Below are 17,430 nucleotides of genomic sequence, written 5' to 3'. Positions count from 1 at the left end.
GGACCTTCAGAAGAGCAGGCAATGCTCTTAACCGCTGAGCCATCTCTCCAGCCCCCTCCAATAATTTTTTTTGACAAAAGCATGTGAATAATTTAAGTAGATAATTTTTTTTATCTTGAGATAAGCTAGCATAAATTTTACTCATAAACTGGCAGACCCGCTTTCCACTGAATGTAAAGGATGTGGCATCAATAGTTATTTCCCCTTGCTTTTTTTGGAGAGTGTCTCCTATAGCCCAATCTGACTTCAAATTCACTATGTAGCTAAGGATAACCTTAAACCTCTGATTCTCTTGCCTCTTCTTCCTCCCTGGGACAAGCACCGTATCAACTGGGCTAGCCCTCCTATCTTATCATTACAGCTACTCTTCTAAGGGTATGGATCACTTGAGGGGTCAGGGCTTTTTTTTTCAACAAAAAATAATCAAATAATAATTTCTATTATGTAGAAAATAGTCAATTAAGAAACATGATGATTGTTGGCATACATAAGGATGGTCTTGGATTAAGTAACTCCTTCTCTGGATGGTTTTAATGTTGACTAGTATAATCAAGGGCTTTAGAAATGGGTGATCCACATGTATGATAAAGGACTATAAATACATGTCCTAACTCAAGAATAAAATTAAGTAGAATGCTGTGTTTTGAATAACTTGAGCTTGGCTAAGCATTCACATTCCAATATGCTTACACGCACATCACTGAGGTACTGAATTGTTTTTTTTTTCCTTAGTGAAAATGGATTTAATCACATTGACTCTTCCTTGTAGATCAGTTTCATATACAAAATGGCAGCTCATGTGTGCTGCTGGAACCCATGACTTTGATGACATTAGCAATATCTCACATGTGGATGCTAATGGCATATGTTAGTACTACCTTAGTCTATGAAATATGAGGGAGGTGAGAAAATTTCTAAAACAAACAAAATGGGTGCTCTTTATTATATGCAAATTGTACCTAAGTTGATTTCAGACAAATTCTGAACCTGAAAGTCACTTTTGGGAGAAGGAATATGGGTCGTGATCAAGCTGTGTGATGGTTCGTAAGCCTTGGGAAGCTGCCCTCTGACATCGTAAAAAAGTTGTATTCATTTATCGTCTTCCAAGCATAATCTAGGCTTCTGGCAAATTAGACCCAACCACTCTGTTCTACATTCACTTTCAGGGGGTGGGTGAACCCTCCTTGGGATTCTCAATTCGCTTTGAAACTCCGCCATTCTGGAACAAGTTATGACTCTACGAAGGCTCAGGGTGTCAGGAATTGTGGGGTTTATGCCATGTCCTAAGTGCCCTCATCTCGACCTGGAATGGTTAGCTACAGAAACAAAGTCCCCCTTTGCTGGAGCTGTCCCCACTAGTTCCCCCCCCCCCCTCCTGCCCTCTGTATGGCCCTCTCCCGCGGCGGGCCTTCCCCATTGGCCAGCCAAACACAACTGACTGTAGCAGCCAATGGGAGCCACCCTCTTGAACATTCAGAGGGTGGGTGCTCGTGGTGTGATGAGGGGAGGTTGGCGCCTGGTACGCGCCCCCTACATCTGGCAAGTCTTTGACAGAAACTGTAACACCCCCTACACACTCACACCCGTGCCCCGTGTCTGCCTCCTTTCAGCTGCATGAGTGCCCTCCATAAGCCACTGCGTGTACCGGTGTCCTGTCAGCGCCCTCCCCAATTCCTTAGGCCCCAAAGTGCACCTGCTCAGACCGAACACCTCTTTATCCTAAGACTCGCGGAAGGCAGGGAACCACAGCGGCACAGCTGTCAACTGCTGTGGAGCTGAAAGAGGTACCTCAGATTCCCCACCTCCTAGTGCTGCACCGCACCCGAAGCTCTCCAGTGATGCCTTAGGGTACAACTCTCTTTGTCCTCCTTAGCTGTGCTCACTGTCCACTCACCCCATGCGCTCTAAGTTAAGTGGGGGTTGAAAGCCTGAACCCCACCACGGAACTAGGGGCAAGAAGGCAAGGCTATTCTGGGGTGGCGTGTGTCACCCTCCTCAGCCCTTCCCCGTTCTGCTTAGGCTTTCTCCCTCATGTGTCCCTGGGGTCCAGACAGGGGAGGGTCTAGGCGAAGGTGCAGCACAGCCTGAGCCTGCAGTCTTGGAGCACACACACCGGCAGAAGGAGGGGGCTTAAGGCGGGCAGGTTCTCCATTTCTTCTCTTGCAAGCTTTTGTGTCTGTGCCTTAAAGCTGCTAGGAGGGTGCATTGGGGAAGGAGGAGGAGTGCCTAGGGTGAGAGCATCCCCTTCAAGCGCGCGCGCACACACACGTTGCCGGCGCACGCACACACAGGCGGACACACACTTCAGACACGCACACGCGCGCGCGCGTGCACACACACACACACACACGCACAAAGCTCTCTCGCCTTGAGCGCACTAACGTGGCCGCTTTCTTTGTGTGGAGCCCTCGACTGGGGTTGGGACCCCGGTCCTGTCCCGGGGAGATGGCGCAGCCCATCTTGGGCCATGGGAGCCTACAGCCTGCTTCAGCTGCTGGCTTGGCATCCCTGGAGCTCGACTCATCGATGGACCAGTATGTACAGATTCGTATCTTCAAAATCATCGTGATTGGGGACTCCAACGTGGGCAAGACCTGCCTGACTTTCCGCTTCTGCGGGGGTACTTTCCCAGAGAAGACTGAGGCCACTATCGGTGTGGACTTCAGGGAGAAGACCGTGGAAATCGAGGGCGAGAAGATCAAGGTGATCCAGCTGGTCAGGTCCGGGAAGGGAGGGACCTGGGAGGGGGTTTCGCCTGAGGTAAAGCTCTAGTGATAATAAATGTCTAGCTTTGGTTGTGTCGCCACCTGCCGAGTTCAAGACCCTGGTGGCATCCTCACCCCTTTTAGTTCCTTTCAGGGGCTCCGTCCCCACCTAACCCAATTTTTCTGGGAAGACAGAGTGGTTGCATTTTTACCCCTTGCCCTCGCCTTACAGCTCCTGCCTGGAAAAGCCGGTTTGAAATTGTCCTCAACCCTGAGCGAGAGAGACATCCCTGCGCACAGGAAGGCCTGAAACATTTCTGGGATGTCTTGTGGGATGGATCCCAAAGCACTTTATACATCTTGAGGGCTTTTCTACCTCTTGGGTGCCAATAGGCTGCAAAAAAAAAAAAAAATCACCTTGGCTAAGCCCTGTGACATTAAGAAGGCTGGGAAATTATGGAGCATGAAAACTGCTTTATTTTAAATTATAGTTTACTTTTTAAGATTGGGGCTGAGTTGGAATGGGGGTGGAGAGATGGTTGTGTGACAAAGCCATGAGCCCTTTTAAAGATTGTCGGTCGCCCACTGAGCCTTCAGCATCCCCCAAACTTGTTCTTTGGAGGCAGTCCCTCTCAAATGCTTGTTTCTTTGCTTGCTTTGGGGAACCTAATGAACAAAGTGCCCATTGCTCATTCTGCCGGCATTGTCTTCAAAAGGCCCATTGGGAGAATGTAGCATAACTTATCCGAGAGCCAGGGGAAGTGCCTTGACCCCTCTCTCCATAGTTTAGTAAGTAGGTCAAGTCAAAATATTTTATATATTCATTTCGTGCAGTAAAAGGAGAAACTCAATAAGACAGGAATATGTCAAGTGCAGGGAGGGGGTGGCAGGAAGCAGGATATGGCAAGGGCAGCTTTGTGTGTCATGGAAATCTTCTAAGAAGGCACCAGGGATACTAAAGACCAATTCCTCTAGGCTCATAGCTGGCCTTTGCTTCTGCCTGTAGTCAGACCCCAGGTAGGGCCAAAGGGAAGGCAAACTTCTTGCTGCGAAAACCGACTGAAGTAGCCACATGTCCTGTCCTGTCTTCTAAGTGAAGTGGAAAAGAAGAACTGGGGAACTGGAGGGGCTGATGAAACATCCCAAATTGTGCAAGCTTTCTTGGTGATTAAAATGATTGCATTTTAAAATGGCCTCAGAAAACAAGCCAAGAGGTGCACTTCAGGAAGACTGGTAGGAGATAAGGAAGAGTGAGCCTCTGGGTCCGGGAGATAGTGCATTCTTTTGAACTTGTGATCTTTTTTGCTTCTTCCACTTCTGAGGAGACAGGGATTGCTTCATGCCCTTTTAAAATCAATGCAGGTGTCTGTGGCTTTCTTTTTCAAGGACTCTCGTGTTGAATGTTCGCACAAGTCAGGGCTTCTTTATGGTGTCTAGTTTCTCTAATATATGCCTACCAGATGCTGGAAAGTCTAAGACATGGTTTGTTTGCTTTTTTTTTTTTTTTTTGCCAAAGTAGAAATAAACCAATGGATGCATTTTGAAACACCTTCAAAATCATTCATTAATGTTATAGCTTATTTAAAATCAAGTGTTACAAGGAGCTAAAGAGTTCCCTGGGCTTACAGGTTAGGGGAGGGTGCTAAAGTCATCTGGAATTTGAGTGGTGGGAAAAAGAAAGTATGTGGGGGGAAAAGGAAGATGAGGGGGGAGGGTTGGGGGAGGAGAAATGAGGGGTGGGAGGTGAATAGTGGATGAAGTCATTACCCAAATGGCCTTGGGGAGTGTTTTTTAACCATTCCTCCTCTACTGTCACCCCTCTATTTAGCCAACTGAGTCTCAGAGTCTCTGCCAAATATCCCAGACTTTTTTTTTCCCCCAGAGGACAGAGCCTGTGACAGTGTGACTCACTAGAAACAGAGATCAGCACAACACCACGTGCAGATAAGTGCTTAATATGGGCTTTGGGGGGAAGGTGATATTTTCAAGAGGACAAAGCCTTATAACGCAGTTCAAGGAGGAACCTCTGAGGACAAATCCTCCAAGGACCCTCAGGGGAGTGTGGGACCTGGGAGATGCTGAACCTGCTCCCTTGTAAGCTGTTGAAACAAGAAGGCCCAAGCAGGCCAATGAGAGAGAGTGTGTCTGGAAGACGGCAGAGCATGGCACCTGGTAGGAGATCAAGAAAGAAGTAGATTGTGCCTCATGCTTTGACGGCTTGCAGGAACAAGTGCCAAAACCTGGTTTGAAGATGACTGGATGACTGAGTGTCCTAGCTAGTCGCCCTTTTCGGGGGAGAGACAAAGGTACAGTGGGGTCAGCTGAGGCAGCCCTAGAGTTCAGCCAGCAAGAGTAGGCTCTCAAATTATAAAGTAGAAGCCCAGGCAGGGGAATGGCTTTTCTCAGTTCTGGAATAGGGCATGGCCTCTTCCTGGCTTGTTCCCGATTGTGTCTCAGGGGTGGCACACATGACAACCTCTGCTGGGGATGCCTGATTTGCTATATTCAGAACCATATCTTCCATATCAGGGCTATCCTTAGGAGTCTGAAGTCCCATTTCTTTCTTTCTTTTTTTTTTCTTTTCTTTTTCGAGACAAGGTTTCTCTGTGGCATTGAAGCCTATCCTGGAACTAGTTCTTGTAGACCAGGCTGGCCTCGAACCCACAGAGATCCGCCTGCCTCTGCCTTCTGAGTGCTGGGATTAAAGGCGTGCGCCACCACCGCCTGGCTTTTGAAGCCCCATTTCTTTCCCCCAATCACCATGTGTCTTCTTGTACCTCATACCTTTTACAATCCAATGTTTCCTGGTTAACACATACTCAAGAAAACCCCCATGGCAGCTAGAGAGGTAACTCAGAGGTTACCAGCACTCGAACCCAGGCCTTCTGCAATAACAAATGCTCGGGGACCTGGGTTCAATTCTCAGCACCCGCAAGTGACTCATAACCATCCATAACTGTAATTTCAGGGAATGGAGCACCTACCTGTTCACCAAAAAAAAAAACAAAACAAAACATACACACACACAGTAAACCTAAAATAAAACTCAAAAGAAATGCCTCCAATAATTAGGGAATAATAATTGAAAACTTCTATTTATTGGGGCTGGAGAGGTAGCTCAGTGGTTAAAAACACATATTGCTCTTTCAGAGGACTCTGTAATTCCAGCTCTAGCTCTGCAGACACATTCATTAATGTGCACATACCGACACGTAACTACAAATAATAAAAATAAATCTAAACTAAACAAAAAACCTTCTGTTTATTGACTAAACAAAGTCCAAGCTAGTCATTTTATGTCTTACTTAATATGGCAGCCCTAGGACTTAAGATTTTAAAATACTTTTAACTAAAAAAGATCTACATGCAGTATGTGCGAACATTTGTGCATGCACACGTACGTGTGTGTTTGTGTGCATGTGAAGTCACATGTATTTCACAGTGCACATGTGAAGGTCAGAGAATAACTCATAGAATCTGTTCTCTTTCCACCTTGTGAGTTTCAGGAATCAAAGTCAGGACATTAGGCTGGGTGCCAAGTGCTGAACCATCTTGCCAGCCTAGAATCGGGATTTTTATCATTCCCTTTTGATAGAGAAGGAGACCAGTTTTGAGAGAGATGAAGTACCTTGCCCACAGGCACAGGGATCTTTTGTGATTGCTAGGCTTTTTACTTCTTTTTTTAAAATATTTTATTGGTTTTTCAAGACTGGGTTTCTCTGTGTAATATCCCTAGCTGTCCTGGAACTAGCTCTATAGATCAGGGTGGCCTTGAACTCACAATGATCGGCCTGCCTCTGCCTCCCCGAGTGCTGGGGTTTAACGTAAAGGCCTGTTCCACCAATGTTCATGATTGCTAGTGTTTCAACTGAGACCCAGAGCCCATGTTCTTTACATTGAGCTCTACTTTCGAAGGTAACATCAAGCCCCCTCATTGGGAGTGATGCTAGACTACCAAGCAGCCAGTCTTACTGAGTATAGGCAAGGAACCCAAGGCTATGGCCCAAGGATCCAAGAGCCTTCATGTTGTCTCCTTCAGGTTTGGGGGCATAGTTCACTGGTAGAATGTGTGTTTAGGCTATGTGAGGCTTTGGCTCATAGCCCCAGCACCACTAAAAAATAAAATAAAATAAAATTCAAGCAAGAAATCTCTTTTGCTTGCACTCAAGACACTCAAGAGAGCGCTTGGAATTTGCTTTCACACCTGGACTGTCTCAGTTTGGGCATGAGAATTACAGGTGTTCAGAGCTAGAAAAGACCTTGGGAAAAAGTCTCAAATCCAAAGTCCACATTTTATAGGTAGGGAACTGGAACTCAGAGTGGGAAAGCGACTTACCTTAGAGCAAACAAGATCAAGCTTAATCCCTTTTCTGCCACTCTTTCTGGGTTTCCCATTGCCGGGCTTAGAAGAGTACATAAGTCTTAAGTCCATTTAACCCAGAAGGTTATCTGTGAGAACAACATGGAGGGACCCAACAAAGGAAAGCTGGCAGCTTTTCCTGCTCAATCTAGGAAAGATGGAGTCATATTCCAACTCCCAAAGGAAGGGAGGAGCTTTTCTTAATAACGTTGATGGGCATTGCGTTGAATCTGTTTTTCTTATAACTTAATAATTATGCATTATGTATGTGTCACCTACAGGTTTAGCTAAACCATTTTGCATCTGTCTCGGGATAAAAGCATCAGAAACCAATGAATAGGGCTAGGAGGGTTTAGGCATTGCTGAACCATTCTTGGCGACAAGCAAGAATATCTAGCTTGGGTCCTCCTACACGCTGAGCACTATAGCAGCGGCTCAGCCATGGCTATAGACAGGCATGGCCCAGATCCCCCTCTGCTGATCCCTGGGGAAAACACCTTCCTGTGTTACATTACTAAGTGCAAGGTGGCTGAGCTCAGTGTTCCTTACAAGTTGCCTACGGGCAGAATGACGTCATGTTTTCTGTGGGGCCTTCTAAGCTTCTGTCAGATAGCTTAATGGTTAACTATACATCACTGTGTGTGTCCCTTGTTGCCTTCCCCTTTCTCTTCTTCTCCCTCCCTCTTCTCCTCCTTCTCTTCCCCTTTAATTTTTTTCCCTTCCCCAGTGTGGGTGCATATGTGCGTGGGTGCCTGTCTGTCTGTCTGTCTTTGTCTCTGTCCTTTTCATTGCATCGTGTGTCATCTTTGTGTATGCGTGTTTCTTAGATACATATGGTACATATGGAACAGTCCAGCTAGTTAATAAAAAGATTTCTTTTAATTGAGTGGTAGTGGCCCACACCTTTAATCCCAGCACTCAGGAGGCAGAGGCAGGTAGATCTCTGTGAGTCTGAGGCCAGCCTGGTCTATAGGGCTAGTTCCAGGACAGCCAGGGCTATACACAAAAACCCTTTCTCGAAATACAAACAAACAAAAGATTTCTTTTAAACTTTCCCCTCATCCATGGGAGTATCCACCAAAGGTCGTAAACCTGTCTTTCTTTCTTTTCTTCTTTCTTTCTTTCTTTCTTTCTTTCTTTCTTTCTTTTTATTTGTACGTTTGCCTTCTGCCATTGGCCTTCAACAAAAAGACATTCATAGCTCATCTATAAAATGATGCCAGATATGTCTACTAGATAAAAAAAATACCCAGGTCAGCTAAGAGTATGTGTAGGGGATGGAGGGCTTGCTGAAGCTCATTCAAGGCAGGATGTGGCAGCTCTCCACCCCATGCCCCTCAGACTTTGCCCATCACCCCATTAATCTGGGCCTATCCAAGCTGCTCATGGCAAGATAATGCATCTTTCTCCCTGCCTCTTCCCACTAACTGCCCTTGCCCTGTTTCGGCTTCTAGAGCCAAACTTTCCAGAATACGAACCAGTAGACCCAAAGCACAGTACTAAAGGTTGATGTGCTCTCTGGGACAATGATAACAACTAATATTCATTGAGCACTTCACATCTTACAAAAACTTCTTCTTATTTATCATTTCATTGGATCATCTTAGCAGCCACAGAGAAGCCTAACTTCCCACTATAGAGACGAGGAAATTATGGCTTCATTTACTCAGCTACTGAATAGAAGCCAGAGTGCTGTCTTTCCAGCTGTACTCACTGTATACAGTTGGCCCTCTGTACTCAAGGGGTCCAACTAACTGAAAAGAAAATGTTTAGAGAAAGAAGCAGGGACTGGAGATATAGCTCTGCTAGTATAGTGCTGGCCTAGCAAGTATGAGGCCCTGAGTCCAATCCCAGTGACACATAATCCTGGCCCAGTGAGGTATACCTGAAATCCTAGCACTCAGGGAATAGAAACAGGAAAATGAAAACTACAAGGTCATCTTGTATTTGGCTAAATAAGTTTAAGGCAGGCCAGCCTGATCTAGATGAGATCTTCTCTCTCTCTCTCTCTCTCTCTCTCTCTCTCTCTCTCTCTCCCCCCCCCTGTGTGTGTATACGTGTATATGTGTGTGTGCACATGCACACACATGAATCTACCTAAACATATACAGACTTTTTTCTTCTTCCCTAAACAATACATTAGATCAAGTATTTTTGATCACTTGCATCTTATCAAATATTATAAGAAGAGATACTTTAAAACATGTAGAAAGGCCAGGAGTGGTGGTGTATGCCACTAATCCCAGCACTCAGGAGGTAGAGGCAGGTGGATCTCAGTGAGTTCGAGGCCAGCTTGGTCTACAAAGTGAGTTCTAGGAAAGCCAGAGCTGCTACACAGAGAAACCTTGTCTTGAAAAACAAACAAACAAATGTAGAAAGAGGTGTGTGCAGGGTAATATGTAAACAGTACACGGTTTTACAAAGGGCATTTGATCTTCCATAATGTGGGCATCTGGGGAATTCTGGAATCTGTATTAGGCAGGCCATGCATGTCCAAGAAATGCCACCAAGACATACCAGATGAGGATGCTGAAGTAGAGAAAGGACACACAACTAGCAGCAGATTTGGGGAGAGATTTGTATTCCAGTTGGTTTGACTCCACTGTACCGTACTGGCCCTCCGGGAGTGATGAGCATCCCAGGCATGAGTAGCTAAGGGGTAGTCCTCAACCACGTCCACTGGGAAGAAAAGAAAGAGGAGGGGGGCTGGGCGGTGGTGGCGCATGCCTTTAATCCCAGCACTCGGGAGGCAGAGGCAGGTGGATCTCGGTGGGTTCAAGGTTAGCCTGGTCTACAAGAGGTAGTTCCAGGATAGGCTCCAAAGCTACAGAGAAATCCTGTCTTGAAAAAACAAAAGAAAAAGAAAGAAACGAAGGAAGGAAGGAAGGAAGGAAGGAAGGAAGGGAGAAAGAAAGAAAGAAAGAAAGAAAGAAAGAAAGAAAGAAAGAAAGAAAGAAAGAAAGAAAAGGGGAAGTATCTTCTTTCATTCCCTAGCAAGGATGAAAGGACAGTAACGATGCTGAGGACAGGAAAACTGCATCCCCAGACACAGAACCCGTTCCATGCATCCAGTGAGCCTGACTGATGTACTTCCCTTTTAGAGGTTTTGAGGCCATACCTGCTAGTTCTTCTGTTTTCTGCTGGGAGTAGCCTGCTTCCGGGCTTATGTCTCATCACAGGCAGGGGTGCAAAAACTTTGGATGCGGTTTATATAGAACTGGAATTAGAACAGTAACTGCCCCTGAACTCCCAAACGTCGACGTGAAAGCTTCAAGGCTTTCTTTGTAGCTTCAGGAAGGCAGAGGAGAACTCCAGCAGAGGGGCTCTCCCTACAGTTCTGACAACTTGGGTGGCTGTACACAATTAGGAAGCCAGGGAAAAGCCAAACAGCCAACCTTACTCAGTTCAAACACCTCACACATTCCCACCCGTGTTCCTGCAGGTATTTTTAGAATCCTGAGCTCATGGTGTTAAAGCATCTGCCACATGCCTGAGGGCCGACAGGGATTCAGCTTCACTCAGAGGCGAGAGTTAAGACTACTGGAGAGTGGGGGTGGAAAGTGGAGAGCCGGAGCCAAGTGGAAACGATATTCCTGTACTAGGCCTGTTTTCTTCCCCCTGACCTCCATCCCTCTCCCCATCTGCCTCTCTTCCTTCCTGCTCAGAGCACCAGAGAGGTAGAGGGAAAAAAAAATCTTTTTTTTTTTTTTTTTGGTCTCTGCTTACAGAGGCTTTTTTGCCTCTGTGTATAACCAAAGTGGGATGTTTTCTCTGCAATGGTCCGGCAGAGACCTGAGCTGTCCCACTGCTGGTATTTCTAGGGGCTCAGGCCAACACTGCTTTTCGTCATCACCACCTCAAAGCTGAAAAAGACTGCTTACAGTGTAGTCAGCGAGAGACCGGCAGCACTGACGGAATAAAGAAGACACACATGTATTCTAAATGGAATGATGTAGACCCAAAGACAACCGGAATTCCTAAGAAAAGAGAATTGGAGAGAAGTTATAAGAGATTTGCAGATGGGGGGACTGGAGAGATGGTTCAGTACTTAAGAGCATTGGCTGGCTGCTCTTCCAGAGGTCCGGGGTTCCATTTTCATCTGGAAATACCTGCAGGAATACAGGTGGGAATGTGGGAGGTGTTTGGACCACCTGTAATTCCAGTTCCAGGGGGATCTGTTTTTTCTCTTCTGGTCTCTTTAGGGACTGCATGCATGTGGTGCATAGGCACAAATGCAGGCAAAACATCCATACATATCAAATAGAAATAATAAAATAATATATCTTGCAAATGAAAAAATGAAGATTTGAACCAAGCATGGTGACTCATGCCTTTAATGCCGGCATTTGGGATGCAGAGGCAGGTGGATCTCTGTGAGTTCAAGATCAGCCTGGTCTACAGAGGCAGTTCCAGGACAGCCAGGATTAAATTGAGAGACCCTGTCTCAAAAAAAAAAAAAAAGCCCTCCTCCCTTAAAGCAAGATTTGAGAATGAAGGTAGAAGCACAAGTTGAGTCTTCAAGAATGGGTGAGATTGGGATCAGGATCTACTGTGGAAGGATGGACTAGTGGGTAGAGTCACAAAGAAAGATGTGGCCAAGCATCTTGAACCTAGGTAGGAATAGGTCAAATTAAGGCAGACTGAACTATTTCCATTTGACAGCACATGCAGTGTAAGGCCACCATAACTTCCTAAAAAGGAAGATGACATACAGGTCCAAGCAGGGGATGGAAGTAGCTAGTGTGACAGCCGCATTTAGGGAGCAATGAAGTGGAGACATTCAGGAACCAAATGACTGCTGTAGTCCAGAAACAGAGAGAGGAGAGCCTGACCAGGGTTCATGAGAATCCAAATGGAAGCTGAGGCTGACGGTAAACATTCGGCAACCCCAACACTAGAAGACTGAGGCCAGGCCAGGCGAGAAGTGAGCTCCAGTAAAAGACCCTAGAGGTTAAGGAAGCAGAGCCAGGACAATGGAAACTCATGTCCAGAAGTCTGGTCTTAGAAGATCTTCACTCCGTAAAGAGATTCAACTATATTCCACAGATGGCTAGTTCCAAATAAAGAGTAGAGACTTCATTTGAAGAGTCAAAGTAGTCAAGCAAGAGGCCATAACAAAATTTGGCTTGATAACTGAGAATTTTATAGGCTCTTGAGATCAGCATTCTGAGCATGAATATCTCTTGTCCCAGACCCTGAATATATCACAGAAAATAAAACTGGGCTTGGATATATGTTGACTTCCAGAGTGTTCCCCTGGGAATTATGTCTGTGCATATGTTACTGATACCAGATTTTTCTCTTCATAATTTAGCCTTTATCCCAAAAGCCAAGATGCAGAAGAAAAATAGAGTGAATTAAATTAACTTTTACATAACAAAGACGTAAATTTAAAAATAAATTGAAAAGCAGTCATGGTGGCTCAAGCATGTAATTCTAGCACCAGGGTGAATGAGACAGGTGGAGCATGAATTGAAGTCAGCCTTGGCTACATAATTAGATCTCATTTAAACAGACAAATAAAGTAGATGGCAAGGTATTTTGTTTGTTTGTCCGGTTTGGTTTCGTTTTTCTAGACAGGGTTTCTCTGTCTTCCCTGGCTGCCCAGAACTCACTTTGCAGATCAGACTGGCCTTGAACTCACAGAGGTCTGCCTGTCTCTGTCCCCGCCCTCAGTGCTGGGACTAAAGGTTTATACCAGTACCACCCGGCAATGGTGAGACTTTTAACACTAGTGTTGCTTTTCTTATGGCAGTAAAGCAGGCTCTTGTATAGTCCAGGCTGGCCTCCAACTTGCTATGGAGCCAAATATGGCCTGACTCATCTTAGTTTTTCTAATTGTGTAATACAAGTTAGGTAAGAAGGTACATCCTATAACCCAGAGCTCAGGAAGGTGAGGTTAGGCAGAAGGATCACTAGTTTCAGGCCAGCTTGATGTGTGTGTTATATATATGTGTGTGTGTGTGTGTGTGTGTGTTAAGACCTTGTCTCAAACAACAATGACAACAACAACACTACAAAGCAACATGTATTTTAAACCATAAAATTAGGGCAAGGAAAAAGAACAAAGACAATAAATATTACCTATATTCAAATAGCCATTAATATTCTGGTATATACAATTCTAGATTTTCCTACAAACATTTGTGTTTAATGTTTTTTTTTAAAAATTGAGATTATATCATATGAGAAAACATTTGGGGCCAGTTAAAAAATTGAACATACCAGCCCTGAAAAATATTAGATGTTATTTCTCTTTCTCACTTTCTCTCTCTGGTCTTTTATTTTATTTTATTTTTATTCTATTTTATTGATATTTATTCAGTTCTACATTTTTCTATGCTCCCCTCCCTGCCTCTCCCCTTCCCCTTTCAATTTTCCCCCAAGGTTCCCATGCTCCCAATTTACTCAGGAGATCTTGTCTTTTTCTACTTTCTACTTCCCATGTAGAATAGATCTATGTAAGTCTCTCTTGTTGTCTAAGTTCTCTGGCATTGTGGTTTGTAGGATGGCTTTCTTTGCTTTATGTTTAAAAACCACCTATGAATAAGTACATGTCATAATTGTCTTTCTGTGTCTGGGTTACTCATTCAAAATAATGTTTCCTAGCTCCATCCATTTTCCTGCAAAATTCAAGCTGTCGTTATTTTTTCTGCCGTGTAGTACTCCATTGTGTAAATGTACCACATTTTTTTCTTATCCATTCTTTGATTGAGGGGCATTTAGGTTATTTCCAGGTTCTGGCTATGACAAACAAAGCTGCTATGAACGTAGTTGAGCACATGTCCTTGTGGTATGATTGAGCATCCTTTGGATATATACCCTAAAGTGGTATTACTGGGTCTTGAGGAAGGTTGTTTCCTAATTTTCTGAGAAATCGCCACACTGACATCCAAAGGGGTTGTACCAGCTTGCATTCCCACCAGCAATGCAGAAGTGTTCCCTTTTCCCCACAACCTCTCCAGCATAAGTTGTCATCAGTGTTTTTGATCTTGGCCATTCTTACAGGTGTGAGATGAAATCTCAGAGTTGTTCTGATTTGCGTTTCTCCGATGACTAGGGATGTTGAACCTTTCCTTAAGTGTCTTTCAGCCATTTTAGATTCCTCTGTTGAGAGTTCTCTGTTTAGGTCTATACTCCATTTTTTTATTGGATTACGTGATCTTTTGGTGTCCAATTTCTTGAGTTCTTTGTATATTTTGAAAATCAGACCTCTGTCTGATGTGGGGTTAGTGAAGATCTTTTCCCATTCTGTAGGCTGTCGTTTTGTCTTGTTGACCATGTCCTTTGCTTTACAGAAGCTTTTCAGTTTCAGGAGGTCCCATTTATTAATTGTTTCTCTGTGTCTGTGCTGCTGGGGTTATATTTAGGAAGTGGTTCCCTGTGCCAATGCGTTCAAGTGTACTTCCCAATTTCTCTTCTGTAAGGTTCAGTATGGCTGGCTTTATGGTGAGGTCTTTGATCCATTTGGACTTGAGTTTTTTGCATGGTGATAGATATGGGTCTATTTTCATTCTTCTACATGTTGCTATCCAGTTATGCCAGCACCACTTGTTAAATATGCTTTCTTTTTTTCCATTTGATATTTTTTGCTTCCTTGTCAAAGATCAGGTGTTCGAAGATGTGTGGATTGATATCCAGGTCTTCTATTGGGTTCCATTGTTCCTCCTGTCTGGTCTTATGCTAATACCTGGCTGTTTTCAGCACTATAGCTCTGTAGCAGAGTTTGAAGTCAGGGATTGTGATGCCTCCAGAAGTTCTTTTATTGTACAGGATTGTTTTGGCTATTCTGGGTTTTTTGCTTTTCCCTATGAAGTTGAATACTGTTCTTTCGAGATCTTTGAAGAATTTTGATGGACATTGCGTTGAATCTGTAGATTGCTTTTGGTAAGATTGCCATTTTTACTATGTTAATTCTGCCTACCCAAGAGCATGGGAGATCTTTCCACTTTCTGGTGTCTTCTTCAATTTCTTTCTTCAAAGATTTAAAGTTCTTGTCATACAAGTCTTCCACTTGTTTGGTTAGAGTTACTCTGAGATATTTTATGCTATTTGTGGCTATTCTGAAGGGCATTGATTCTCTGATTTCTTCCCCAGCCCTTTTATCATCTGTGTACAGGAGGGCTACTAATTTTTTTTGAGTTAATCTTGTATCCTGCTACATTGCTGAAAGTGTTTATGAGTTGTAGAAGTTCCTTGGTAGAATTTTTGGGATCACTTATGTAAACTATCATATCCTCTCTCTGGTCTTTTAAGACAAGGGTTTTGGTTTTTTTTTCATGTAGTCTAGGCTACATGAACTCACAGAAAGCCTTTTGCCTGACCCTTGAGTGCTGGAATTGCAGCTGTGAATTGGCGCAAATATGACTTTAGTGTACGTCTCTCTCTGTGTTTGCTATTCATCTCATAGGGAACATTTTTTCCTTCAGTAAAAATAACAGTGTGATCAAGATATTTTCATACAATTTGAGAGCATCTTTTCAATGTCTATAGAATAGATTGCTGGAAGCAGGATTACAGGTCTTAAGAGTTGTGAACATTTTTAAGATTATTGATAAAATTTTCACATTGTCCTCCAGGAAACTTGACCAATTTGTGAACTATTTCTATTAATTTTAAAAAGATTCATTGTTTTATGTGCATGAATGTTTTCTTTGCATGTATGTAAAGTGCATTACGTGTATGCCTGGTACTAGCCAAGGTCAGAAGAGGGCATCCAGTCCTCAGGGACTGTAGCTAGAGGCAGTTGTGTGTTTACTTATGAATGCATGGAATCAAATCTGGGTCCTCTGCATCAAGTGTTATTAACCACTGGGCTAACTCTCCAGTCCTGTGTACTCTTTTTAAACTACAATTCTTTATATTTTTCAACTTTGTATTTTCATTCATCAATTTATTTTTTTCCTTTCTTTTTCTCTGTCTCAGATCTCTCTCTCTTGTTTTTCAAGACAGGGTTTGTCTGTGTAGCCTTGTCTGTTCTGGAACTCCCTCTTTAGACCACGTTGCCTCTACCTTCTAAGTGATGGGATTAAAGGCGTTTGCCACCACCACCTGGCTTCATGCATCAATTTCAAGGAAAAAAAAACTTAACAAACTCTAAAACAGCTCTCTGAGCTTTGATAGGTCCATTCAACTGATCTGTCAAGGACTTATTGCTATAACAGGACTTGTTACCTCATTTTCTAATGCGTTAAGACTATGCTTTTTCTCACCTCCTCATGTTTCCTTTTCCAACTTCACATGTGGGTTTTTGTTGCAGGTTCAGGTGTGGGACACAGCAGGACAGGAACGCTTCCGTAAAAGCATGGTGGAGCACTACTACCGCAATGTGCATGCCGTGGTCTTTGTCTATGACGTCACCAAGATGACCTCCTTCACCAACTTAAAAATGTGGATCCAAGAATGCAATGGGCATGCTGTGCCCCCACTAGTCCCAAAGGTGCTTGTGGGTAACAAGTGTGACTTGAGGGAACAGATCCAGGTACCCTCCAACTTAGCCCTGAAATTTGCTGATGCCCACAACATGCTCTTGTTTGAGACATCAGCCAAGGACCCCAAAGAAAGTCAGAACGTGGAGTCAATTTTCATGTGCCTGGCTTGCCGACTGAAGGCTCAGAAATCCCTCTTGTATCGTGATGCTGAGAGGCAGCAAGGCAAGGTGCAGAAACTGGAGTTCCCACAGGAAGCTAACAGTAAAGCTTCCTGTCCTTGTTGAAACCAAATAGTGTAAATACAAGAGAATTAGCATTGGAGTTTTTTTCTTTCCCTTTTTTCTGTGCCTGCATAATGCTGACACCTGCTTGTTTCCATACAAACTGATATCAAAATAAACTTTGTATAGATTATCACATGCCTTTATGTCTTGCTTTCTTCTAGGAAGACTTTCTTGTTGTTGTTTGGAGTGCTGAGGCTAGAAGCTAGGGCCTTGCATCTGGTAATAAAGAACTCTGCCACTGAGCTACATTCCTAGCCACAAGAAGAGTTATTTGACAGTCATAAGTATTTTTTAGTCTGTCTGTCTGTCTTTCTTCCTTTCTTCCTTTCTTTCTTTCTTTCTTTCTTTCTTTCTTTCTTTCTTATTTAAAAATATTTATTTATTTATTATGTATGCAATATTCTGTCTGTGTGTATGCCTGCAGGCCAGAAGAGGGCACCAGACCCTGTTACAGATGGTTGTGAGCCACCATGTGGTTGCTGGGAATTGAACTCAGGACCTTTGGAAGAGCAAGCAATGCTCTTAACTCTGAGCCATCTCTCCAGCCCCCTTTCTTTCTTTCTTTCTTTCTTTCTTTCTTTCTTTCTTTCTTTCTTTCTTTCTTTCTTTCTTTCTTTCCTTCCTTCCTTCCTTCCTTCTTTTTTTTGTTT

General features: G+C 43.9%; 1 protein-coding gene across 1 annotated transcript; it reads left to right on the top strand.

The window, feature by feature from the left end:
* Positions 1 to 2,046: 2,046 nt before the first annotated feature.
* Positions 2,047 to 16,865, top strand: Rab33a (RAB33A, member RAS oncogene family). The gene is made up of 2 exons (XM_050123978.1): positions 2,047 to 2,703; positions 16,325 to 16,865. The coding sequence occupies exons 1-2, from the start codon at positions 2,446 to 2,448 to the stop codon at positions 16,778 to 16,780; spliced, it is 714 nt and encodes a 237-aa protein (XP_049979935.1). The 5' UTR covers positions 2,047 to 2,445; the 3' UTR covers positions 16,781 to 16,865.
* Positions 16,866 to 17,430: the final 565 nt, after the last annotated feature.

The sequence above is a fragment of the Alexandromys fortis genome, unplaced genomic scaffold (genome assembly GCF_014885135.2).
Source record: "Alexandromys fortis isolate MF-2015 unplaced genomic scaffold, M_Fortis_MF-2015_v1.1 scaffold_224, whole genome shotgun sequence".
NCBI lineage: Eukaryota > Metazoa > Chordata > Mammalia > Rodentia > Cricetidae > Alexandromys > Alexandromys fortis.
Note: the sequence above shows the minus strand (reverse complement) of the source record. Positions and strands in the feature narration are given on the sequence as shown.

Coding starts and splice junctions, on each gene's coding strand:
- Rab33a (XM_050123978.1), top strand. CDS start 2,446: ATGGCGCAGCCCATCTTGGGCCATGGGAGCCTACAGCCTGCTTCAGCT. Junction 2,704..16,324: donor TCGAGGGCGAGAAGATCAAG/GTGATCCAGCTG, acceptor TTTTTGTTGCAG/GTTCAGGTGTGGGACACAGC.